The sequence below is a fragment of the Mastomys coucha genome, unplaced genomic scaffold (assembly GCF_008632895.1).
Source record: "Mastomys coucha isolate ucsf_1 unplaced genomic scaffold, UCSF_Mcou_1 pScaffold22, whole genome shotgun sequence".
NCBI lineage: Eukaryota > Metazoa > Chordata > Mammalia > Rodentia > Muridae > Mastomys > Mastomys coucha.
The window spans coordinates 39,606,817-39,634,514 of NW_022196905.1; the positions used below are offsets into that span (position 1 = coordinate 39,606,817).

The 27,698-nt window shown below is 34.4% G+C and overlaps 2 protein-coding genes across 6 annotated transcripts in view; one reads left to right on the top strand and one right to left on the bottom strand.

Moving 5' to 3' along the window:
• Nucleotides 1-22,019, top strand: part of Ncapg (non-SMC condensin I complex subunit G) — a 30,685-nt gene extending 8,666 nt beyond the window's left edge. Inside the window, exons 8-21 of the mRNA XM_031342194.1 lie at nucleotides 154-294; nucleotides 1,649-1,772; nucleotides 3,173-3,256; nucleotides 3,529-3,708; nucleotides 8,892-9,002; nucleotides 10,151-10,270; nucleotides 12,724-12,948; nucleotides 14,300-14,481; nucleotides 14,862-15,036; nucleotides 16,707-16,868; nucleotides 17,094-17,229; nucleotides 17,724-17,795; nucleotides 20,061-20,130; nucleotides 21,078-22,019. Of these exons, the coding sequence (XP_031198054.1) occupies nucleotides 154-294; nucleotides 1,649-1,772; nucleotides 3,173-3,256; nucleotides 3,529-3,708; nucleotides 8,892-9,002; nucleotides 10,151-10,270; nucleotides 12,724-12,948; nucleotides 14,300-14,481; nucleotides 14,862-15,036; nucleotides 16,707-16,868; nucleotides 17,094-17,229; nucleotides 17,724-17,795; nucleotides 20,061-20,130; nucleotides 21,078-21,192 (1,897 nt within the window). The 3' untranslated portion in view covers nucleotides 21,193-22,019. The remainder of the gene's footprint in view (nucleotides 1-153; nucleotides 295-1,648; nucleotides 1,773-3,172; nucleotides 3,257-3,528; nucleotides 3,709-8,891; nucleotides 9,003-10,150; nucleotides 10,271-12,723; nucleotides 12,949-14,299; nucleotides 14,482-14,861; nucleotides 15,037-16,706; nucleotides 16,869-17,093; nucleotides 17,230-17,723; nucleotides 17,796-20,060; nucleotides 20,131-21,077) is intronic.
• The window catches only part of Lcorl (ligand dependent nuclear receptor corepressor like), a 141,282-nt gene continuing 132,040 nt past the window's right edge, over nucleotides 18,457-27,698 (bottom strand). For 3 of the 5 annotated variants that reach the window (XM_031342179.1, XM_031342187.1, XM_031342192.1), the window contains one exon: nucleotides 23,378-23,523. In XM_031342179.1, coding sequence (XP_031198039.1) covers nucleotides 23,510-23,523 — 14 coding nt within the window. In that variant the 3' untranslated portion in view covers nucleotides 23,378-23,509. Of the gene's footprint in view, nucleotides 23,524-27,698 lie in introns of all 5 variants that reach the window. The other 2 variants (XM_031342189.1, XM_031342191.1) reach the window with 1 other exon arrangement.

A 27,698-nucleotide genomic window follows, 5' to 3' on the forward strand; every position in this document is an offset into this window, starting at 1 on the left:
ATTGTATATGTCCTGTTTTCTGGTTTTTAAAATTTTTGAACTCTGTAAAATTCTGTGTTGGTATATGGTATTGCACGATTTTGTAGTGGTTCATGTGTGCTATGTAAGTGCTCTTCCACCAATTTATATCTACTTTAATTCTATTTGCTTTAGTTACATTCAGGGCTTTCCAGTAGTTAATGAAGAACAGAAAGGCAATTTTACCTACATTGAAAATTTGATGACAAGAGAATTCATAGGTCAGCAATTGATTCTGATTATAAAATCTTTGGATACTAGTGAAGAAGGAGGAAGGTATGTCTAAATGTTAACATTTGATCTAATTTCCTTTAGTTTTAAATATTTAGGAACCTACTTTGGTTTAATTTTTAAAAGATAATGATTCTGATTTTAATTTTAGTGTAACTGCTGACACTTACGCGATATTATATCCTTTGATAAATCAGGTTTTTTAAACAATTATTTTCATTTGATAATTTTATACATATATACAATATATCTTGATCATATCTACCTCAAGACTCTTCCCACTCCTTTGATACTCAACTTGTTCGTTCTTCTACCTTAAGCTCCCCCAACCCTTTTTAAAATTTACCTGAGCCCAATTACAGTTGTCTGAATGTGCTTGGGTATATGACCTTCCACCAGAGCATGGGTAGCCTACTGCCAGCTGCACCCCAGAAGAAAAAGGATTTTCTCTCCTCTAGCAGCTGTTAACTGCCAATATCTTCTCAGCTGGGGTATTGGGCCTCAGGAGTCCCTATCCCATCCATACTGGAATGTTGACTGGCAGCTCTTATGCAGTTAACCATACTTGCTGTGAGTTCATGAGTTGTCTAGAGGGTGGTATTATTATTCCTCCCCATCTGGCTAATTTCTTATATTTAAATACAGTTTTGTTATGATGTGATTAGATGTAACTATCCTAGCTCTCCAAAACTGTATATAATTGTATATAATTGTTTTTATTATACTTGTATACATAAGCCAATGGGTATTTGCTTATACCAGCATTACCAGAGAAATGCACTGAAGTACAGCATTACTAGGGCTACTGTATCATTGCATATTTTCTAGCTCCATTATGATTTTCTAGTACCTCCATCAGAGTTGTGGTCTAATGTTTACGGGAACATCATATGTGGTACATGATGGGATATGTATGCATGTATGTATGGGTGTATATGTATATAATTCTAGTATAATTACTTCAGAATAAATAATTTCAAATTTTTTGGTTTTAAATTTTTTAAAAGATCAGGGTATAGAAATACATTTATATGTATATTTATAAATAAATTTGCAGAATTATGAGTTTTTTTAATCTAAAGTTTGTATGTATAGAATTTGTACCTGTACTTACAAACAGAAGTAAAGGGAAGTAAAGGGAAATGTTAGAAAAAAATGTATTTTCAGGTGGCAAGATGATTCATTGGGTAAAGGATGCTTGCTGATCAAACTTTCATTTGATCCTTATGACCCACAGGGTAGAAGGAGAAAACTAACTTCTGCAATTTCTTCTCTGATATCCACATTTAGGCCCAGGCATGAAATGTGCCTATTCACATATACACACAGAAAAAATGTTTAAACAAAATATAATGCATTTTGTCATAATAGTAGTTAAATTAGATCATTTTGATTATAGGAAACAACTGCTGGCTATTTTGCAAGAGACTCTTATCCTGCCTACAACCCCAATATCCTTAATTTCTTTTATTGTTGAGAGACTCCTCCACATCATCAGAGATGATAATAAAAGGATACAGATTGTAAGTGCTTTTCTTTTGATGAAGATAAGTTTGGTTAGCGACATTAAGGAGTATTAATTTCTCTTCAGCACCCTTGTCTTTAGTGTATTAGTGTTTATTGTTCAACATGTTGCAAAAATGAAAAAGTAGATCTTTCCCACACAGTTTAAAATGTCTTCCTTTTTTAGCATGCCTGTTACTTTGTTGAGTTAGCACAGCAGGTGTGAAAGGAAAGAGCATGAGGTTTGCTTAGTTATTCTCAGATGGGGAACAGTCAGTCTGAGCTAGCGAACAAGTGGCTCTGAAAGGAAGTCATTATTATTGATTATATTACTTATATACTTGGTTTGCTTTTTTCCTCTACAGAACTGAGCAAGGAGTTAAGAGTTTTAGGCAGAAAATTTTAGATATTGAGAGTAATCTTAGGGTACAATATTTCATTTTTACTGCACTAGGGATAATTTGTCTTTAGTATTTATGCAATTAAAAATTGTTACTTTTCTAGATGATTCAGTTTTATTGTTCAGTTTATTGTATTAGTTGCGGTCTGGTTGCTATGACCATAAATACCTGTTGTAATAATTATTATTGTCAACTTGGTAAGATCTAGAATAAACTAGAGGACAACCCTCTGGGTATGTCTGTGAGAGATTCTAGATTGGGTGAGGTGTGAGCGGCCTACTTTATGAGCTAGGGCTCTGAGCTTATAAAGGAGAAAGTAGACCTGGTATCAACTTTTCCCTTCCTTTCTTTTTTTTCCTTTTCCTTTTCTCTTCCCCCCCCCCCCTTTTTTTAAACTATAATGCACTATGACTAGATACTTCTTGTTCCTTTGGCTGGTCCATCTTCTCTATGGTGGACTGCTAATTCCAAACTGAGCCAAAATGAATGATTCCTTAAGTTGTTTTTGCCATAGCAATGAGAAAAGTAACTAATACAACTAACAAGAAACAACTTAGGGAGGAAGCGGGGAAGGGAAAGAAAAGACAGAGGGAGGGAGAGTTTGTTTTGGTATGAGGGTACAGTCTATCATGGTGGCAAAGGCATGATACTGAGAAAAGTTCTAGCTATGGTTGACAGGGACATGAGGCAATTAGGCACAGGAAGTAGAGAGATGAGTCTAGTGCTCAAACTATTTTTTCTTTTTGCCTTTTTGCTCACTGTAGTACTGCAACTTGTGGGATGGCCATACCCACATTTAGTCTTCCCTCAGTTAAACCTCTCCAAAAACATCTTGGCCGTCATGTCCAAAGGTGTGTTTTCTGAGTGATTGCAAATCCAGCTAGGTTAGCAATGTAGATTAACCTGTATTGTTATATGTATATGTATATGTATCGTTTAGAATTCGACATAGCAGTTCGCATTTGCTACTATAAAGCATAGATTACAGTTTGTACTTTGAATTATAATTTTATCATCAGGTCACAGAAATTATCTCAGAGATTCGTGCACCCATTGTTACTGTTCATGTTGATCCATCCGATATAAGAAAGAAAGAACTCAAGGTATGTCTCTTCTAAATTAAAGAAGTGCTTTAGTAATGTCATTGTTTCCTCTTGCCATACTGTTTTGTTGTGTTTTCATAAAGCCAAGTCAATAAGTATTACACTATAAGGACATGCAAATTATTACCAGATTATAACAGATTTTCTGCTCTGTTTCAGGAAAATGAAATCTTAATGTTTGCTTAAATCCCGAGTCTTTGAGATATTGTGACAGATTTTCTTATTAATTTTTACTAATAAGGTGAAGGTGATCATTTTTTTTCTTATTTTAGATGGCTGAAATAAAAGTTAAACTTATTGAGGCTAAAGAAGCTTTGGAAAATTGCATTACTGTACAAGATTTTGATCAGGCATCAAAATTAAAAGAAGAGATAAAAACATTGAAAGATGCCAGAATAAACCTGTTAAGTGAGACAGAGCAACTTGAAATTAAAGAAGTCCACACAGAAAAGGTATATGTCATTTTTCATACTAAATTTTAACTACTTTTATCTCACCAAACTTATATTTGTTAATTCATTAAACTGCTAGAAATTATTTACTTTGGAGGGAGTTGTAACAATACCATGAATAAAAATGAAAAAATTAACTTTTTTTTAAAACTTCTGTTTTATATTTTTAGATTTGTGGTGTTTGAGACAGTCCACTATTTAACCTTTGCTGGTCTGGAACTCACAATGTAGACCAAGCTGGCCTCAAATTAACAGCTACCCACTTGTTTATGCCTCTGCCTTCCTGATGTTGGGATTAAAGGGGTATGCCATCACACCAGGCCAGACATTTTTGGACTTTGGACAATACCTTTAATTTTTATACCTAGGACTTGTTTTCTTGCCATACTAATCCCTGAGATTTGAATAGTTTCCTTCTTGGGGAAACTAGTTTCCTAGTGGTTTTCTTGGAAGTTTTTTTCTTGAACGGTCTAAAAAGGAATTGCATCCATCTTTCCCTTTAATGGGAGGTCTGTAGACTTTCTGTTATTAAGAAAAAAATGTCTATGATAAATACTTTAACTGAGATTTGCTATCTTCCTTGGTAAATGTGCATATGCATGTTAAAGGATCTGTGTTATTATTTTAAAGTTTTTAAATTTTAAAATTTAAAATTTTTTTTTAATGTGTATGTGTGTTTGTTTGTATGTATGCATGTGTACCATGTGTGAGCCTGGTGCCCTTAGAGGTCAGAAGAGGGCATCATATCCCCAGGAATTGGAGTTCAGATGGTTGTGAACTGCTGTGTGGGTGCAAGGTTTGGGACCTGGTCCTCTCAAGAATAGCTAGTACTCATAACCACTGAGCAATCTTTCCAGTCACAGCTTTGTTATTTATTTTTATTGAAACACCTGAGTAGATTTGAAGTTTTTTTTGTTTTTTAACTTAGTTATTTGATAAAAATCTAATCTCTTAAAAGGGTAATGACTTTGCACATGAATTAATTTTATGATATCATTAGTGAATTTTATATTTTTAAATGTCTTGTTACTGAACATACTTACTGTTTTTTTTTTTTTTAAAGATTTGCTTATTTTATTTATATGAGTACACTTTAGCTGTCTTCAGACACACCAGAAGAGGGCATTTGATCCCATTACAGATGGGTGTGAGCTACCTTGTGATTGCTGGGAATTGAGCTTAGGACCTCTGGAAGAGCAGTCAGTGTTCTTAACCACTGGGCCATCTCTCCAGCTCATTGAACATACTTATAATTGCACTTTGATTTGGGGAATGCTTAAGAGAGTGCGGCATAGGAAAGTTTACCATATATAAAAGAGTTTTAAAATTGATTGTGTATCCTTTTCTAGTCATAAATATATAACCTAAAATAACACCTCACTTTCCCAGTGAGAATGACTTATTTGTTTTTATAGTTTATTTATATTACATATTTACACTCTGTGGCTCATCCTAGGCTTTAAATTTGAGAAACAAATTTAAACAAAAACCTAAGAATAAAATTAAAGATTTTCTAATTAAAATTTTTGGCCAAGTGTGGTGTTGTCCACCTGTAATAGTACTCTGAGTCAGAGGGAGAGAATCTGGGTCAAGGCCAGTTTGGGCTACATAGGTGAGGCCCTCCTTTAAAAATCCAAGAAAAGGAGAGGAAACTCGGTAATGAGACTGCTCACTTAGCCTGTGTAAGGCCCTCTGTTTGATTCCCAGCTCTGTCCTAAACCCATCTTGCCCCCCAAAAGATAAAGCATTTATAAAACTTTACAAATGCCTGATTAATCTAATTAATAATCTCTTTTGAGTTACTTTGAACATTTAGTGCCTTTTGTCTTATTTGAGAGCTAAAACTGTATTGTAATATAATTCTAATATGATGGATGATATGATCAGGAAACTATAGAAATGTGTTTGAGAGGTATATAATTTATAACCTCATGTAGAATGTTACTAATTTTCCTACAGGAAGAAATAGATTAACTAGAGAAGTGAATAAAATTAATGTGTTAGGCTTTTCATTGTTGTGAGATACTAGCTAAGAAAACAGTTGGGAAGTGTCTTAGCTGGGGTTTTACTGCTATGAACAGATACCATGACTAAGGCAAGTTTTACAAAGACAACATTTAACAGGGGCTGGCTGACAGGTAAGAGGTTCAGTCCATTATTATCAAGGCGGGAACATGGCAGCATCTAGGCATGCATGGTGCAGGCAGAGCTGAGAGTTTTACATCTTCATTTGAAGTCTGCTAGAAGAATACTGACTTCTAGGCAATTATGATGAGGGTCTTAAAGCCTATGCTCACAGTGACATACCTATTCCATATTCCAAAAGGGCCACACCTTTTTTTTTTTTTAATTGTATATTTTCTTCATCCCTTCTCCCCCTGACTCTATGAGGGTGCTCTTCCACCCACCCATTTCCGTCTTCCCGTCCTGGCATTCCCCTACACTGGGGCATTGAACACCCTCAGGCCCAAGGGTCTCTCCTCTCAATGATGCCCAACAAGGCCATCCTCTGCTACATATGTGGGTGGAGCCATGGGTCCCTCCATGTGTGCTCTTTGGTTGGTGGTCTAGTTCCTGGGAGGTCTGGGGGGATGTTGCTCCCCCCATGTGGCTGCAAACCTCTATTCCTTCAGTCCCTTCTCCAACTCCTCTATCAGGGACCCTGCACTCAGTCTAATGGATGCTCAGTCTATGAGCATCCGCCTCTGTATTTATCAAGCTCTGGCAGAGCCTCTCAGGAGACAGCCATATCAGGCTCCCTTCAGTAATCACTTCCTGGCATCCACAATATCATCCAGGTTTGGTGACTGCATATGGGATGGATCCCCAGGTGGGGCAGTCTCTGGATGGCCTTTACTTCAGTCTCTGCTCAATACTTTGTCACCATATTTCCTCCTATGAGTATTTTGTTCCTCCTTCTAAGAAGCATTGAAACATCCACACTTTTTCTTTCTTTTATGGTCTGTGAATTGAATCTGGGTATTCCAATCTTTTGGGTTAATATCCACTTATCAGAGAATACATACCATGTGTGTTCTTTTGTGACTGAGTTACCTCACTCAGGATGATATTTTCAAGTTTCACCCATTTGCTGCAAATTTCATGAAGTCATTGTTTTTAGTAGCTCAGTAGTATCCATTGTGTAAATGTACCACATTTTCTGTATCCATTCCTCTGCTGAGAGACATCTGGGTTGTTTCCCATTATAAATAAGGCTGCTATGAACATAGTGGAGCATGTGTCCTTATTACATGTTGGAGCATCTTCTGGGTATATGCCCAGGAGTGGTATAGGTGGATCCTCACGTAGTAAGGGCCAAAACTTCTAATAGTGCCTCTCCCTGGGCCAAGCATATATAAACCATCACAGGAAGGAAGGAGGTTTTATTTTAGTTCATACAGTTTTAGAGGTTTCTGCTAGTGAGAGGGTGTTGCAGAGCAGAGTAGCTCCCATCCTGACAAACAGACAGACAGCAGGGTGCCTATGCTGCTTTTTATTGTTGTTGTGTGTATTTTCCTTTACTGCCTTGTATTTTTAGTTCTCTAGCCTGTGGGATGGTGCCACTTGTATTCAGAGTGGATCTTTCCTACCTTTAATTGTCTTTGGATGCACCCTTATACACATCCAGTGATATGCTCTATTAATGTTTACTAGCTGCTTCTCAGCCCAATCAAGTTGGCAATCAAGATTAAACATAGTATACCTAATACTATATAACACATAATGTAACCTAATAAGTTAAAGGATGTTTTTTCCCCTGAGGTAGTCTAGTTAGGTGATTACCTCTTTAAGTACTTCGAAAATGTGAATTCATTATTTTTATAGTCCCCAAGTCCCACTAGTTTCAAATCTAAATATTAGTTACTATAAAGTTATACTTTTAATGCACTTTGTGTTGTTTCTTCTTATCGAGTAATTAAGAAAATGTAGATGTAGTGGTAGGTATGGTGGCACAGAGTTTAAAATAAGATGGGTTTTAAACCTTCTAGTTTACATGGAAAGAGAATTGGAGAGGTTAAGTAGCAAATCAGGAAATGTTATGGGCAAGATAAATGTTAGGCCTTGGATAGTCAATATTCTAGAATCTACCTTATTCAGAGATGTTGGTGGATACAAGGATATTTTAAGGAATAGGATGAGTACTCTGTAATAAAGGGTTAGTATTGTTTGAAAATAGAGTGATAAATGTCTAGATAGAATTTCAGAAATATGGCTCGAGATGATAGTATTGTGAACAAGATGGTGCTGAATACAAATAGAAGTGACGTATGTCAGAGTTCTTTAAGGTTTAGTAATAGGAAGAAGAGAGAATCAAATCAAGAATTTCTTAGGCCTCTTTTTGCTTTGAACAAATGAAAATAGATGGTCAGGATATGATGACAGAGTGAATTAGAAGCTTAGTAATGGATTAGTTCCATTTTGGATATGTTGAGTTTGAAGAGCCTGTGTGACATGCAAGAAGTATGTTATATTACTTGATTAGAAGAAGTTGAAAATTTGAAAATAACTGGGTAATGTGTGACCAAGCTTTTCCTGGAGAGACTCAATGCACACATCCACTTGCCCCAGATAGTGATTCCATGATAGACTGAAGTATGGATCCACCAAAGTCCAACTTAGTTAACCAATGAGTTTTATTGGGGTTACTTACAGAAGTATGAGTGAGGAGTTATTTATAGGAGCAGAAGTGAGTGACTCAAAGGACAGCTGCATTATCAAAGGCCACCTCAGTGAGGCTGATAGCTCATAAAGCTGAGAACCTGGAGCACATTGTAGTCTTCAGGTAGCAGGTTGGAGAGAGTTCCTTCCAGGTGCCTCAGTTGGTGTAAACCTCTAACAGGCAGTTCAACTGGTTTCTGCTTTTTACAGGCAGCTGTTGCTAAAGTCTTTGCAGATACTTTGTCTGAAAATCTTTTCAGCTCTTGCTACTTACTCTGGTAGAGGAGGGGCCTAGTGAATCTGGTCAATTTCAGAGACTTCCTGAATCTATTGTTTAACAATCCTGATTAAAGCTTCTTTTTAGAATGGAATGTTTCAATCTAGTAGGAAACTGTTACATAAAACTGGGCCAGCTCATGAAAAGTTGGATAAGGTTGCCAAAGGAACAAAGAGTAACAATCTGCCACAGAAAAAGTTTCAAGAGATATTCTTACTAATGATGGATATTTTGTCCTTTATTTTAGAACGATGTGGAAACATTACAGAAGTGTCTTATTTTGTGTTATGAGCTGTTGAAACAGATGTCCACTTCAACTGGAATCAGTGCAACCATGAATGGGATCATTGACTCTTTGGTACACTGCTGGCATTTGAGACCTTATACTCCTCTACCTTATTATATAATAATGTTCATTATTAATAATTTAAAAATTAATAATTAAAAGTACCATTTTAAACATCAGATAAGTACAGTGAACTATGTATATCCAGTGACTACTTCAAAGTATGAGGAATAATTGAAATAATACATTTTTAAAAGATCACTTTTAAGTAAAATATAAGCTATTCATAGCATATGTTTATTGAATTCACATTATCTAAGAAATGCTTGAAATAAAATGTACATAAAATATAAAACTATAGATAGCCATCTTGGATCTTCCACTTAAGTGAGGGAAATATTGTTAAAAAATAGATACTATATATATTTTCCACTTATATGTGTGTAATATAACAAAAAAGAGGCCTTTAGTGTGGGTAAGAAGGTCATCTGATGGGAGGGAGGGGACAGGAAAGAGGTTGAAGGGAGCAAAGGGAAGTGGGAAAAGTGACAATATTAAAATATAAAAATTAGTCACTTATGTTATTAATACAGGTTATGAAGATTTATATGGTCATGAATGAGCTTAATAATTGCAGGTTTTGACCTATTCATGGAAATGGTCTTGCTATGATATTTAAAAGATATTATGTGAAAAAGAGAAGACTTAAGTAGTTACTAAAACAATGTATAACTGTTAAAACTTACATTGATACATGCAGTTTTAGAATTTATATTCTCCCATCTCTAAATATGGTTTTAAAGAGGGGAGTATTTAAAATTTTCCCACTACTAATTTTTATTATTTTAAGTCTTTAGTAGTATTTTGAATATATAAGGTAAACTAGGCATCAAAATCAGAACTGTGAAGTCTGTTAAGTGAATCTGTTAAGGAGTTTTGTCTCTATTAGCATTGAGAATCCTTGAATCAGTTTTAGCAGATGTGGGAGTAGTCTATCTTGATAGGAAGGAAAATTGTTCTGGCTATGTTCTACTTTATCAACTTTACAGTTACCCCTTGCATTTTTTTTTTTTTTTTAAACTGTTGAAACTTTGTTAATAGTGTGGAAATGAAATGCCCTTAGGAAATCCTATGGAAATCATCATTTTGACCATGATTTTAATATGGCATTGTAAATTTCTTTCCTTGGTTAAAATTATTTTAATTTTTACTTTTTGTAGATTCTTCCTGGAATAGTAAGTGTTCATCCTATAGTAAGAAATTTGGCTGTTTTGTGCTTGGGATGCTGTGGACTACAGAATCAGGATTTTGCAAGTAAACACTTTATGTTGTTCTTACAGGTAGGATTTATTTTATGACCATGTGTCTATTTCTTGAAATGCTCTGTATCTCTGGTGATATGTTAAAATTCTAGGTGTGTTGAGATGCTTAATTATGATTGTGGATAATCTTTAGGGTTTCAATTTTTATTTTAATAGTTTATAAAAATGTCTTCATAGAAAAAAAATGAAGTAACAATTTAAGATGAGTCATGTAGCTTATATGAATGTATACTGCTATCACTGTTGTTGGCTTAGGATAAATGTAGCAGGTAAAGGACGAGGAGAACCAACCTGAGTGTGTGCTGTTGGAGCTTCTTTTCCTGAAGGGGAAGCAAACTGGATGTATGTGTTATGCCAGCTAAGCACAGACAGAGCATAGCAGCAGCAGCCATGGAGTGAGATGAGGCAGAGTGGCTGTGCCAGTGATGCTGGCCTGAACCTTTGACATTCAGACTTAACTCATAGAGGAAAGTTAAAAGAGTAGTCCTTACAAATACTTGTCTTTTTCTTTCTTTCCTTCCTTTTTTTCAATGATTTTATTTTCTTAGGTGTGCTGTGTGTTTATGCCATGTTTGTGTAGGTACTCGTGTGTCCTATTGTTCTCCCAACCATTCCTTTTTCTTTTTTGGGCATAGCCCTGCGACACTTAAATACCTACATATAAATACTGTTAAGTTGGGATATGAAAGTCTAATAACTTACCTAGATTAAATCAGTTGGATCTGGCTTTTTTTTTTTTAAGTTAAAAGTATTTGAATGATAGCAGATTCAAGGGCAGAAAACCTGGTTTGCCTATATTTTCTATATTATTCTGAGGTGTGATTTTTAATTTTTAAATATTTTTTTATTTACTGTGTAGCTTTTTAAAAAAGTTATACAACAGGGTCCACGATCAAAAGAAGATAACTAAATAGATTCAATATTATAATCTTTATAAAATTTTTTTAAAATTAATTATTTGGTTTTGATATTTTGAGACAAGGTTTCTCTATGTAGCTGCCCTGGACCTTGCTTTATAGACTAGGCTGGTCTTGAACTCAGATATATATATATATATATATATCTGCCTCTGTCCCCAGAGTGCTGGTATTAAAGGTTTGTGCCACCATGCCCAGCTCTATAAAAGTTTTTTTTTTTTTTTTTTAAATAAGTATTCTCAAGGCTCCATTGAAAGTTTTTTTTAGATTAGTCTAGTTTGGCATTAAAACAATTATTAAACTGTTACTAATAAAATTGATTTAATGTACAAAGATCTGTTAGAAAGACAGAAGAGGGGAATTATTTTGTTTTAAAATCTCATTAGGATTGACTTTTGGTAGCTATTGCTGCATGTAAAGGTCACTGAGAGAATAAAGGAAACAGTTGATGCTGAGCTAGTAGCAGATGGGGAGTTTCCAGAGCCATCATAACAACATGGTAAGAGAATTTGGTTTTGGCAGATTTACAGGGCTCATTCTCAAGCATGGATTGGATATGGTCTTGACATATTCTTCAAAGTTTTGAGAATAAATCATTTTTCTTATAATAATTTGACCAACATAGAAGTGAATTTTGTTTATTTTAAAGGCCAAGTTACATTTTGTATAATATAGTTAATCTTTCATAATAGAATCCCTCTGCCCCCATGGTTTTGGAATTTGTTGTGTAGTTTTTAACTCAAGATAGACTTAAACCATTTGTGTGCATATGCAGAGATCTATGTTGGATATCTTCCTTAGTCTCTCTTCTAACTCTGACAAGGACCTCTCACTGAATCAGGATGTCCTTGATTTGGTTAGGTTGGTCAGCTAGTGAATTCCAGGGATCCACCTGCCTCTGTGCCCCCAGTGCTAGGATTATCACTGTGCACTGCTATGCACTTAGCTTCCTGTGTGGTTGCTGGCTATCTGAAATGAAGTCCTCATGCTTATGTTTGACAGGCACTTTACGTTCTAGGTCATTTTCCTAGCTCCCTAAACTGCTTTATAAAAGAGTCTTCTTGATAACTGAACTCACTATTGATGAAATCTGAATTTACTAAATGACGAGAAAAAATTTTCTTTAAAGAAATGTAATAGTACTAACATTGTAACAAAGGTTTAAATGGATTGGAATGTACTGAATTTTTTTTTTGATAGGCAGGCAAAACAATTTATATATAAAACAATGCAGTTTTTCTGGACCTTAGAAAAATGGTAAAACTTTATCATAGTTGGAGTTCTTTTTTGTCTTTTTTCTGTTTTGTTATGAAAGGACCAAATAATATAATCCATCTGAATGCTGACTCTAAAACTTTTTTCTACTATAAAAATTAAGGACTAAGTTCCAGATGTTGAGATAAATAAATAATAATAATAATAATTATAATTCTGAGAAATGTTCACACTTAACACTCATTGAGATTTAATTAAGAAATGATACTAATTTTATTTAGGTTATAGAATTAAGTTGTTTTACTGAAATTATTGGGGGGGTTCATGTCTAATTTGTAGGTTTTGCAACTTGATGATGTCACAATAAAAATAAGTGCTTTAAAGGCAATCTTTGACCAACTAATGATGTTTGGGATTGAGCCATTTAAACCCCAGAAAGTTAAGGCCATTCAGTGTGAAGGTGCAGAAATAAACAGTCATGATGAGCAAGAAGAAAATGATGCTGAAGAGACTGCCACAGCTAAGAATGTTCTGAAACTCCTCTCTGACTTCTTAGACAGCGAGGTAAGAAATCATCCAGCTCTCCAGTTGTGAAGTATTTGCAGCATGTGTTTATGTTCTTTGCTTTAATTTTGTGCTCGTTTACTTTTGATACAATTTTATTTGTTTTTGAAAAAATCTTAATTTAAAATGTAAACTTCACATCTACTATATTTTCATTTTCAGATTAGTGTTCAAAGAACTGAAAGTGCTTTTGTCACAGTGTTTTTTACTACAGTAACAGAAATGAAATTAGAGCATATTGTATTGCAAATGAACATAGTTTTTTTTAAAAAATATTTTTTATTATTTAAAATAAGTATTGTTCACTGCTGTAGTATAGAAACTCAGCTGAGATTTGTGTGTGTATAGGTTTAACTTTGCTGAAGTGGCTTATTAAGTAATTTTGGAAAGGGAATTCTTGGGATTTTTTTTCCTGTAGAACCATGTCATTTCTGAATAGGTACAGTGTTAATTCCACATCTTTTATTTCTTATTTAATTGTTCTGCTTCATCTAGTACAGTGTTGAACACCAGTTGTTAAGTGTCTGAAGCAGATGTCCTTGTCATATTTGTGAGTTTAGTGGAAAAGTTGTGAGTCTTGTTAATAAATGTGTTAGTTACAGGGTTTTTCATAAATACTGTTCATCGTTTTGAGAAAATTACTTTCTATTATATCCCTGGCTGTTTTTTTGTTTATTTCTTAATAAAAAGATGTTTAATTTTGTCAAATGTTCTTTCTGCTTCAGTCATTATGGTCATGAGGGATTTTCTTTTCTGATATGTGGGTATGGTATTGAACAGTACTTGATTTTCATATGCACCATCAGCGGATTTCTGGGTTAAATTCCGTGTGCTGATGATGCATAGTCCTTTCATTGTGTTGATGAATTTGGTTTGCTACAATTTTGATAGAAAAATTTTCAATTACTTTCATAAGTTATAGTCATACTAGTTTTCTTGTGATATCTGCTTTTCTTTTACCATACTTTCTTTGGTTACTTCAGTTCTAAATTTTGTTTCCCTTACAGTCAGATTAGTTGCTCTTTCTTGTCATTAAGGTGTAATTTAGGTTATCAAATTGAGTTTGTTTTTTAAAATGGAGAAATTTATTACTGCAGAACTTACCTGAGCACTGTTCATTGTAATCCTATGAGTATTTTATTTTAGTTCTCATTTTTGAGACAGTGACATTCTGTAGCCCAGGTTAATTTAGAACTTACTGTGTAGTCAAATCTAGCTTTAAACTCGCAGAGATCCTACTTTTATCACATGCATAATAAAATTAATGATTATGATAGTTATTTTAAAATATCACATAAGCTTAAAAGGACACTAGAGATAAAAACTTTCTAATGAATGCCATTTTTGCTAGGTGTCTGAACTCAGGACAGGAGCTGCAGAAGGACTAGCCAAGCTGATGTTTTCTGGGCTTTTGATCAGCAGCAGGATTCTTTCTCGTCTTATTTTGTTATGGTATAATCCTGTGACTGAAGAGGATGTTCGACTTCGACATTGTCTAGGAATATTTTTCCCCATGTTTGCTTATGCATGCAGGTAGTGAATCACTGATAAAATCTTATTTAAAGTCAGATTCAGCTCTCCCCACCCACATTATATCTATGCCATTTTGTTCTTGATACACTTTTCTGTAGATGAATCATAAGAATATAACATACATTTTATATACCCAGATTTATCTTTCCTCTATATATAAGGTATAAAAGGAATTATATCCCTTCAATAGAGATAGAGTTGTGCAAGTAATGTTTTAACCAACTTGCTTGTAATTGGAGGGTTTGTGTGTGTGTGTTGTTCTAATCATTTCATTCAGCAGCTTTAAGTTGGAAATGCCAAAGAGGTTAGTGGGATCTGAAGTCTTCAGCAGGGCAGATGTCCTTGGCCTTGTACTAAAAGTTCTGATTGCTTTTCAATAGGACTAATCAGGAGTGCTTTGAAGAAGCCTTTATTCCAACTGTGCAAACACTGGCCAATGCCCCAGCATCATCTCCTTTAGCTGAAGTAGATATCACAAATGTTGCTGAATTGCTTGTTGATCTGACAAGACCAAGTGTATTAAATCCTCAGGCAAAGAATTCTCAAGATTATCAGGTAATCTGGGTAGCAAATATAACTGCATGAAGATGATTGTTGTTTGATTAAAGAATCCTCTTGGGCTTTTTGAAATCATGATGAGTTACATTTATATATTGAGCCTTTTGGTTTTTTCTGTTATATAAAACAGTTATGGGAGGCAGGGAAGGTTGTCTCTGGGTAAATGTGGAGAAATAAAAATAGAAGTGATCACTGCAAATGTTTTGCATCCTAGAAGGTACTTGGCAAAGTAATCACTGAAGTAATGACTTCTGTTACTACATCTGCAAATGGTGGCTTGCTTGTTATACTGTTAATACTGAGGAGGGAGGACAATTTAAAGGCATTTATCTCTCTTTTTTTTTTAAATGAAGCACATAATGAAACTGCAGATTTATCTAAATTATAATTAAACTGGGTTTTAAAATTTTTTAATGATGTTTGAACACTTAGAAATGTCATGTGTTAATGATTTCAGGTGCCAACTGCAAGTTGACAGCTTTGTTCTGTCTGTATATTTATTTGCTATTTAGTGACTGCTTTGCTTGAGTCACATTATATGATATTAGGAAGATTATATTACAAAGGATATTAAGCAAAATATATTAACAGTAATTAGCCATTAGATGCTTTTGGACTTCAGAAAAGTATAAGATTCATTATAGGAATGATATATGTATCATTAGTTTTATTTGCCTTACCAGGATATTAAGCCTACGGTCTTACAGGTGCTAGACAACTGTTTTACTGCTGGACTATATCCCTAGCCCTCTTTTAATTATTTTGAGACAGGGTGCTCAGGCAAAGCCTTGAATTTGCAGTTGTACTACCTCTGCCCCAAGTAGATAGGACTACAGGTGTATGCCATCAGACTTGTCTGTATTACTAGTTTTAAAACTCCTTTGAGTTTTAAAAATTCACTTGGGCCTGGTTGGGATTTGAGAAGTGGTTTGAGTAGAAAGGAAAGATGTATACATAAAGATAACAAATGTAGATGATTATACAGTTGGCTGGAGTTGGCCCTATTTGCAGTGTATACATAAGACTTAGTATTAAAAGGTTAATAGCATGAGATTTAGTTACCAAGAAGATTCATTTAATGGTCACTTATGGTTATATGAGATTAAGTGGTGAGATTATTTGGGGAAAGTTTGAGAGGCAAACGAGATGGTAAAATCTGAGGAAAGTCTTCAGTCTTAAGTGAGTAACAGTAAACTTTATAGAATTCTTGGGAAAGTAAGCAAAGTAGGCTGAGGCATAGGCTGGATTGAATTGGCATGTAAATAAGAGTTTCAGTTGATTTGTATAAGGAGTTCCAGAACTGAGATGTTCTTTGGATGGCTGAAAGTTGAACTAAGCTTCGCTGTGGTACCTTTGATCAGTTGGCTATTCACTTGGTGTGGACTGATCTTTAGGGGGAGTGGTGTGATTTTGGAAAAGTTCTGCTTTTCATCAGCTTGGATTATTTCAACAACTGGATGATACGTCAATCTTAAAAGGGGTAGACCTGCTCCTTGTAATAAAGGAAGGAGCTTCTTTTGGAGGCAGGGAGAGCTAAATTTAGGTTTAGACACAATGCAAATGAGAGTCTTGCAAGATAGCTAGAAATTTTGTTTGATATATAGAACTGTGTGTATTGTGATGAAAGCATTTGTATTTTATAGAGCTTTTTCTTTTTAATTTTTAAGGCCTTGACAGTACATGACAACTTGGCTATAAAAATTTGTAATGAGATCTTAACAAGTCCAAGCTCACCAGAAAATCGGGTTTATACAAAAGCTTTGAGTTTGATAGAACTCAGTAGCAGTGTTACAAAAGATCTCCTGCTTCTATTGGATAAGATTCTGGAGGTAAAGCAGTTTTTAATACTTGAGTAATTTGTGTTTATATATATATCAAGATGGAACTTAGATCAATGTATTAAATAATATGTTACTATATATTCTGCATGTTCATTTGAAATAACTGTTTTCTTCATGAATTTCATGTAATTTAAGAAAGTTTTCAAATGATACTGCCATATAACTTTGAAAGATTACTTTCCATTTCCCACATCCCCCATCTCCCACTCTCAGCAAGTAACAGATAGGACATGTCTGAGAGCCTTGGAGAAAATTAAGATTCAGTTAAGAAAAAGAAGTAAGGAATTTGACCAAGATGTGGTAACACAGGATGTCAACACAACTACAAAGGTTCTTCAGAATGAAAATGGTAAATATATACTCACCTGAATATCTATAAAATTGTATTTTTTATTTTTACTGAGATTTTTAGTTTGATTGAATTTCAGAAATGAACAAAACCCTTTTTCTTTTTTTTTTTTAAGATTTATTTATTATTATACATAAATACACTGTAGCTGACTTCAGACACACCAGAAGAGGTTGTCAGATCTCATTACCGGTGGTTGTGTGGTCACCATGTGGTTGCTGGGATTTGAACTCAGGACCTTTGGAAGAGCAGTCAGTGCTCTTACTCGCTGAGCCATCTCGCCAACCCACCCTTTTTCTTAATAATCCTCTTGATATAAGCTATTAATCATGTTTATTCAACCTTTCAATCGTACATTTCTTACTTCAATTGTCTTGCCAGGAGCTTTTACTTTGTAGTATTCATACTTTTGGAATGGTGATTCACTATAACCATTCAGTAGCTGCTAATTGGACTGTCTTTTTTGTATTTTTGTATGATTTCATGTATGGAAGAATATATGACTCCTGTGAGGGATGTAAAGAGAACTCAAGCATCAAAATCTACACAAGGAAAAACTAACAGAGGTAATGTGTGCATTGACTGCATCTTGAAGTACAGTTGTTTTCAAGGGAAAATACTAACTTTGCAAGTTTCCTTATCTTTGTTAGGATTAATAATTTTTGAATGTCGGGAATGTATAACTGTTTTACTTCCTTCAGATGAGGGGGATTATTGCTTTTTCTGAAGATTGTGAGTTCATTATTGTTATATATGCTTTTGAATAAAAAGTATCCAAAAAAATTATACAATAAGGGGTTCTTTGGGGATAAATTAAGAATAGGTTAAATTGCTAGGCATGGAGAATATACCTTTAATTCCAGCGCTTGGGAGGCAGAAGCAGGCAGATCTCTGTGAGTGTTTAGGCCAGCCTGATCTACTGAGTGAATTCTTGCACACTCAGGACTATGTGGAAAGCCCGGTGTCAACCAGAAAAGGAAAGAAAAAAAAAGTTAAATAAGAGTTTTATTTGCAGTATTAGTATTAGAAGTATTAATATTTTTTTTGTGAGAATGAGCATTTTTTCCCCTCCCAAGTTTTTGCATTTGTTTTTACTTCCTTTTCCCCATCTAATTTCATTTTTCTTCCAGTCAATTTCCCCAAGGGGTCTCCAACAGTAGAATATTTGTTGGAATAAATACAGGTTGAATAGTAGGGGATGATTTTGAAAAACATCTGAAATTCCAGGCTTTTTAAATTGTTTTATTAATTCCTTATTACAAAAGCAATGCATGCTTATTACAGAAGAATAAGAAAGTACATCCAGGCAGACCTACCATCAAGAACACTAATAGTCCCACCCATGAGCCAAACATGATTTTAATTATTGAAAATAGTTTTATGGCTCTGTTCTAAGTGTATTTAATCTTTTCTTGAATAGAATCTGGCCATAACATTGTTTTATAACAAACCAGTTATTTAAACATCAATTACTGGATATTGTTCCAAATTACTTCCATATTTTTGGATGTTTTCTTGGGGATAAATACATTATTGAAAACAAATAAATAAAATATGAGGTGGAAATATATAACAGTGAATAGAACATACAGTTTTCAAATTGTCAAGTGAACAATTCATTTTGATCAGATTACTTTTAGTTACAGAATAAAGTATGAAACTCCATTTTTTAATAGTCCAAACTTAATGTATACATACTACATTTTATTTCTTACAAATGAAGAACATTGCAGGCCAAATTTATTATGTCTCTTTTCAGAATAGGTTCTCATATATCTTAGGCTAGCTTCAAAGTCACTATTTTGACCTTGAACTTCTGATTACAGGCTGGGAATATAGGTGTTGTATCACCATGCTCCATTTTACATGGTTGAGCAAACCAGGATTTGTATACGCTGGGCTAGCACACTACCCACTGAGCACAGTCCCTAGTCCTTTTCAGCCTTGTCGAATATAACAAGTAAACCCTGGTGAATAAAGGTTCTTCTTTTTTTAAAATTTAAGTGTTTTACAAGCAACCTGTATCTTGCTGTTTAAATTTCTTTTGAAGCCAGGTATAATGTTAGATGTAATAACGGCTGTTCTAGAGGCCGTGTGAGGATAGCTTGAGCCCATCATTTTTAAGCCAGACTAGCTAAGCAATGTTGTGCTTCAAAGATAAAAATATATAATAAAAATACAGTTCCATCTAGAAACTGTTCATTGATTGAGCTTGCCCTTGTAGTATTTTGTTAGTTTTTCTATATTAACTCTACCTCTGCTGTAAGAGAAAACTGTTTTATATGTATGTGATAATTCATTTGTGTGTGCATAAGTGTTCATGGGGAGGCTCCTTAGTCACGATCTACTTGCATTTGAGTCAAGAGTTTCTCACTGGTCTGGAGCTCTCCAAGTATGCTAGGCTAGTTGGCCATGTACAGACCTAGGCAGAGCTCCAGCGTGTCTCTGCCTTCTTAGAGCTGTGATTATAAGCATGTGCCACCACACATCACTGTTATTTGGGTTCTGGCACTTAAACTCTATCCTTAACAAATCCAGAACTTTACCAAATGAGCTATCATACCCAGCCTGAGATATTTTTGTCACCACATGTGGTGACCTAAAGTTTACCTCTTTGTCACATTTTGTAGTGCTCATCCAAAGAAATTTACATAAATTTCAGTATTTCCTCCTCCACTATGTATTGAAAGCATCAGAGTAGACAGGGATAATAAGGAAATGTATTGAAAAAGATTGTTGTGCTGAAAGTGAAAGATTTAGATGGCTTAGAAATCAGATTTAGACACACGAAACCATTAAAAATTTTGCCAATAAGTTATTCTGTCTTTAAGGACGTAGAAAAGTGCCAGTTTCATCTAAGACCAACAGGAGATGCCAGACTGCTGAGACTGACTCTGAAAGGTATGTCATGTATTTCTATAAGACACAGAAGATGCCAATCAGTTTCATTTTGTTCAGAAGTAGAATATTGTAATTTTCTTGTGAGAGAAACTTTGTATATTACCAGATAGTAAAAACCATAATTATCTGTGATCTTGGTAAATAGTCTAAAATTATCTAGAACATTTGATTTATGAAGAGGTGTTATTATTAGCTGGCATCAGCTTTAGTAGTAGTTTGATATATTCTTTGTATTGAGACAAGAGTTTCCATGTATTTCCATGTGTTCTGTTTACATAACCTTATATATGTAACTCTTATCTTGATTTAGATAACATTTAGATTCTTTCAGTTACAATTCTGCTTATAACTTTAAAGTACTAGTACTTTTAAAGTAAGTACTAGTGGTTCATGTTAATAGTTCGTTTTTTTTTTTTTAAAGTCACTTGCCAAGCCAAGGTTGAGCTTGAAGAATTTGTAGGTGTCTTGCATTTGTTTAGTCATTGGTATTGGACTCTGCATGTTTTCCTAGATTAAGCTTTGGTTAAAGTGCTTTGCAGGAGGGGACAGGCTTTACAATGTTTTAGCAATATACTAATTTAAGATAACATAGTACTTTTTTTTTTAAGTTGAATTCTAAATCCTTCTTTAGGATGATTGTATGCTCCCTATGTAATTACAAGCTTCATTGTAAAAGCTTTGCTTCTTTCCCTACATGTATGACACCAGGTTTTACCAGTAGATTAAAAATTACCAAATTAGTTAAGATTTTCTGATTCACTTGGCAGGACCACCATCCAGCCATTGGTTTTTTTTTTTTTTGGTCATTGCTTGAAATTTTAGTTTTAAGCTTAGTAAATAGACTCAGGCTGTCTATTATACAATACTGGAATGTGAGAAACCAAAAGTTTTATTTATAAATATTCTGATTTTATATCTAAATGAATGTATTTTTAACATCTGTTTAGTGATCATGAACCACCATCAGAAATGAAGATGAGATTACCCAGACGAGCCAAAACAGCTGCACTACAGAAAAGTAAACTTAACCTTGCAGAGTTTCTTAATGAAGATCCAAGTTAAGAGAGCTGATAAGGATGGAGTCCTTTGAAGTTATGCTTATATCTTTGCTTTAATAGTTACTATGGTAGAATCAGAAATGCCTGCTCTGTTTCTGGAAACATGAACGATGCTGCATGACTTCAGCATGTTAGTGTGATCCATCTGCATGGATCCAGATTTGTTTTTATCAGAATGTTTGGTGGGCCTAGAAACCTGCTTTTAAATAGGTGCCCTCTAAGAACCATATGAAACTATGACATTTTGGAAAGATTTATAATTAGCCCAGTTGCTTATATTTGAGAAGCTTAGAGTAGCTCTAAGATAGGTGAATATGTCAGACACCAAACAAATGGCATTTGAAGGGTTAAGTACATATAGTTAAACAGAAAACTGCGTATGCCCACTGAGGACCAGTATAATGAACCAGAGCACTTCTTATTTACATTAAACAATGGCTTTGAGAAATTGCATCATTCCTATACTCAGTATTTATTTGATAACCTTACCTCAGTGGGTAATTTCTCTTCCTAAATTTTTCCATATAGGAACACTAGTTTATGAATGATCCACACACATATTAATCATGAAAGATACATTGGTTTTTGGCACATCAAAATATATTTTACCTTGAATAGTAAACAATACTAATGAGAAATAAAAGTATAAGAAGTCATCTTTATGTACTGATTTATGAGCAGTTTCTTCACTGTTAATTCCAGTTATCTTTTGAAATTGTCATTGTTATGAAACAAATATTTTGAAACTTGCATTGTATAAAAGTAGTCCGTTTTCTTTCTGCCATACCCAAAGAAACACCATTTATTTAGATAAAAATGTCCTAACATGAACTTTTAAATTGTGCTTCTGCTTCATTAAATTTATTTATTAGAGGCCATTTATTTTAACAGTTGTTCTGAGATGGAGTGAAAGGTAATATTGCTGGCTTTTAGAACCAAAAGGCTATTTATTTTATATACATAACATGTGCTTTATAGAATTCAGAAAAGGAGTCAAAGTTACAAAGCAAGAATGCTTATTAAGCAAAAGGAAAAGGCAGATATGGTAATGATATAAACCAATGAAAAATACTGTTTTTCTTCATCTTTTGGCTCTGTGTCTTTTCCTGTGCTTCATATTTCTTATTGTTATAGTTCTTGTTAAATCCCTGTCTTAAAATAGATTCTTGGAATAGGAAGTAAGCAGGGCTAAAATGGCACATTAACATGGTGTAAGGGAAAGTGGCTAGGAACGAACTATAATCTCATTTAGACATGTGCAGAGTAGCCCAAAGGAAAGAGCTATGATCATGAAGACACTACCAAAGTTTGCTTTTCTCTGACTCTAAGCACCAATCCATTAGTAGTAGTTTTACTACAGATTTTAGACAATAACTGTAGCTGCAGGTATACCTAGCATCATTAACATTACTAAGGAGTATTGTCCTGTTTTTACAGGATACCCCTGTAAACTTTGGAACAAACTCCTAAAATACAATAAAACCAATAGTTATAAAAGCAGTTAACCTTTTTTTTTTTTCCATTCAAAATTGTGAACTTAAACTAGTGTTCTTGCTTACCAATGAGGCACAGATTTGCTGAAGAGTAAACATGCAATTGTGCCATTGCTCTTACGGCCCACAGATGAGAGGTTTAGATTACAGAAAGGGAACTGATAACCCAGTTTTGTTTTTTTTTAATGAATGAAAACATGCTATTTGATAAACTAATCAATCTTTTTCTATACATATATAACTTTAGAGGAGATATACTTCTAACTGATACCTTTGCCTTTCCCAGTTTGCTTCGAGGTAGTTAGCATCCACCTGTTACACAACTGTTCATGGGTTAGGTCATTATCACACATCTTTACAATACTAGCTTTCTAAATTACAGAATTAATATGTGAAAACTGCACAGAAATAGAACTGGGCAATTATATATTTAAGCTGAGGGCATTAAAAAAATTCACCGATAAAAAGAGAACATCAAAATCTGCTTTTGTTGCAAACCCCACAATGGTCTTTTGTAATGTATGTAAAAACACAGAATTATAATAAAGTGATTAATGCTAATGACCTAATATAAAGACATCACAGGACTAGAAATAGTTTAGTATCAGTTGGTTTTCATGAGAAAGAATATTGACATAGAAAATAAAGATAGTGCAAGGGCTGCAGACTAATTTTCTTCATTTTTGAGATTTTGGTTATGAACTGTACAGCTTGCTAGAGATGCTGTTGTTAGATTCCATTCAATAGGATGATTAAGGCACATCTTAATGGGGCTCAATGGGCAGCTTGCTGTGTTCCCATCAGACAAATCCACTTTCTCATCAGTTTTCATTTGTAGTATGCTGTAAAAAAAAGTGTAAGGCATTTTGAGTTTAAATTTCAAAGTGTCAACTTTGTAGAAAATTTTGGAAAATTTTTGTACTCTAAAGCAACTAAGCAAACTGTTTATCATCCTGATACCACTAGTTCTATAGCTGTCTTAGTGAACTGCGTGTGATGGAACTATATCATGTGTGAGTATGGCATGTGCACTCAGGTACCGCAATACAAAAGCCATCAATCACTACATTACCTTAGTCTACATAAGAAAGGCATTTAACTTACTGGCAAGGTTCAACTCTTTAGCATCAGAACTACTTTTAAGAGAATGAACATTTGTTAATTCCTGCTGTGTTCTAAGCTCATTCACATGCAATAAATAATCATTTCAGGAAATGGTAGATATGGTAATAATATAAAGCAATGAAAAACACTGTTCTCCATCTGTGATAAATTGAGTCTCTGAAATTTAAATGAGTGATGTCATACTGTAACTGGTGTGGAACTAGAAACATAATGTTTCCTCTTTTCTGTTAGCTTTCTAGTGGACTGATTATCATTAGGAGTAGACAAAAAAGTCGGCCTATTTGGTAGGAGAGTGTTGAGTTGTCCATCCAATATTCTCTCGTGGCCAGCTTAATATAGGAATACAGGCAACACCCACAGGATAATCAGTATCCCGCTTGCCAGGTACATACAAGTCTTTTTTTTCTTTTCTTTGCTTGCCTACCCATCTATCCATCTTTCTGTTGGTTTCTTCCATACTCCATGTTTACATAAGAGCACTGGCTGATAGCCTCAGTGCTTGTCTTTTTTTTTTTTTTTTTTTTTTTTATGATGCCTCCAGGCACAGTCTTTTTCTACTATATTTTTACCAAAAATAAAATTTAAATTATTAAAAAAACATGTAATTAGTAAATATTAACATATTTTTAAAAATTAGATGACAGATCTAAATGAAAATTACCTGAAATGTCAAATTTTCAAAAAAAAATTTGGTTTATTTGTTAGACTGAGGTGCCTGAGTATTTCATATTTTTTTCTCTAAGTGAGAAAGTGGTGTTTTTTTTTAACTATAAGAATTGCTACTAGTTTTAAGAAAAATAAAAATGGTATTTTTCTTGCCTGTAATTTTGTTTTATGTATTATGTTTGTGTTTTGTATGTATGAGTACAATGCATATGTGAGTGCTGTCTTTCAGAAGAGGTTATCAGATTCTCTGGAAATAGTTATAGTTCTTTGTGAGGTGCCTGACTTGCATGTGGGCTTTAAATTTGGGTCCTCTGTGAGAGGAATATGTCCCCCTTTACTGCTAAAGTATCATCTCTAGCTACAGAAAGCTCTAGCTTTGTTATGTTACTGGGTGGGGATTGAACCTAAGACATGCTGTGTGTGACAAGTATCAGTGAGTGAACTACTACTTAAAGCAAGGATGTAATACCCATCTTTCTGAGAACGTAAGGCAAGCTATAGAGATATGTCAATGGGCGTGGGCTGGCAGCTAACATACCAAGTATAATGCTAAAAAGAAAAACAAGTCAGGGTCACAAATTAAGTTTGGTTTGACAGTGATGCAGTTATCTAAGGAAAGTAATATTTGCATAAGTGTATTATTCTTTTCAGTACTTTAAGGAAGTTTTTTTTAAAGTTAGTTTTCTAGAGTGCTAATACTACAGAGACAACAAAGGGTGTAAAAAACTATGTGGTATGTGGAAAAAAAATACAAGAAGTAAACGCTTTCCTATTAGTACTGTTAATGTGCATACTAATATGTTTAATTCATGTACTTAAACTAGTACAAAGTTCTGAAGATGCTAATTGTAAATCCTTAACTTTATAAAAGCAAAATCATTCTTGTCTATTTTTATTTGTATAAAAAAGGTGACACCTTGTCAATGTAAGCTAGAGCAATTTGAAAAAAATTCTTTAAATGCTTTAAAAATGCTTTAAAAAATATGGAACTGTATATATATATATATATATCAGCTAAAATGTGTAGCACTGAAGATTCCAGTCAAAGGAGGAAGCTGGAGGAGTTACTTATCCTTAGTCAGGCTTCTTCTATCAAAGCAGTCAACCTAACTGGAGGTGAGGGTTGACTGAGACACAGGGACTCTCAAGTGGTTACGTAGACATCTCATGCTATTTCAATATTCATAATCGCTTGGGTCCTAAGCCAGTTTACAGAGTATGTATGTATGTGCATTTATAATTGTGTTTTGAGGGTCATGGAATTTCAGCTGTTTGTGATAATGATTATTGATAATTCTAAGGATACAGAAAATTTATTGTATCTAAACTAATTTAGGCTTGCACATTTCTAGAACTGTGCTGTCACAGTAAATTGCAATTTTGGTTATGTGACATTGGCTCACACTAAACTTTGTTAGCCAGACAACATTCAAAGAAACAGTACATTTTCATGTCATTTACATATCTGAAAATATCATTTATAGAATAGTTGCTACAGACCAGGCAAGCTCTGTATGAAATGTCTTTTCTCTGTTATCTCTTCATTTCTTTCTTTTTCTTTTTTTTTTTAATTTTGTTTTTTTGAGACAGGGTTTCTCTGTGTAGCCCTGGCTGTCCTGGAACTCACTCTGTAGACCAGGCTGGCCTCCAGCTCAGAAATCCACCTGTCTCTGCCTCCCAAGTGCTGGGATTAAAGACGTGCGCCACCAATGCCCAGCTTCTTTTCTCTGTTATCTCATTCCCAGTCACCATATATTAAACTTTATCTACTAACTTAGTTCTAATTCTGCCATGATTTTCTCATGTTAATAGCTACCACTTAATTCTTACAGGTTTATTAGGCCGCAATAGCCCTATAGGAGAACCATGTTGAATACATGAAGCTTGATTCATACCCTTCAACTCTGCAAAGTGGGAAGAATGTTAGGGCATAGAAAGACAGAAATGGGATCCATGTTTGTCTCTTCAAAAGGAGTGAGAAGTCACTGTGTAGAAAAGCTGGGGTTTTGGATTGTGTAATGACTGTACCGTGCTTGGCAGCATCAGATTTTAGCTGGACAAATGAATTCTGGACAATTGAATGAGTTTGCTCTAAAATTGTTACAAATATCTTAAATAATTAATATGGCCAAGCTTGAGTCTATATTGTCTCCATGAATTTATCCAAATATAAAGTTGTCAAGATGTGTAGTCTCACATTTCTGATTTACTAAGCAGCTAATCAAATGAAGGATTTTTGGTGTGATAGAGTATTATTTTGGTAGTTAGCACAAAGGAAAAGGAAAGCTTTTCCATTCCATGAGGAGCCAGCAGGTGCTCACCAGCTGGTCTATATGGTGACTGCAAAACCTTAACCAAGATCTACTGTATTAGGAATGTAAAACCTGTGGTATCTTTCTTCAGAGCTTTGGAAGGCACAGGGAGAGAAGGTGTTCATGAATTACCAGGACAACAAAACAAAACAAAATGCAGTACGTTAGTAAGGAACAGAGAAGCAAGCTAATGCCAGCATAGTGGGAAGGCTAAGGTTAGAAACATTTGAAATAGGTCTTGGAGGATGAAGATCTTAATTTAGGGCAAGGGAATTTGGAACTCCAGTTCTGATCCCATACTTGGCCTAGTGCACATTTTTCCATCTGTCCACTTAATGTGTATTTATGTCAAGCACAGAATGTATGTAAAATTTCTGGGTCACTGACTATATGCAGAACAGTTCCTCAATAAATGGAGCTAAACTCCTGTTAATATCAAAGGGTACAAGTGTTTTCTCTCATGGTAAAATGTGGTCGATTCATGTGTGATCTGTTTCTGTATGTCTTTAGGTAAGGCTTATGTGGTAAGGGAATACAAGGAGGCTAAAGGGGAATCAAAATGCAAGAGAGCCATAAGATCTAAGCTATGTTTTTTGGATTGCCAATGTAACTGTGAATACTAGTTTGAGTAAGCTTCCTTGGTTGGCTTATTGAAAAAGATTATAGTTCATTTCTTTGAATGTCCTAATTTCAAGTACAAATTTCCACTGAAATGGCACTGAGAATTATAAAGTGTAGATAAAGTAGAAAAAAGATGACAGGATTTTTAGGAGGTAGGGATTAGTGGAAGGTGACTGAGCCCTGACTGCTTTCTTGAAGAGATTAATGCTTAATTTTGTGTAGTGCATAAGGGGGAATCAAATACCCACGGGAGGAGTTGCGGAGATTAACTATGGAGCAGAGACTGAAGGAAG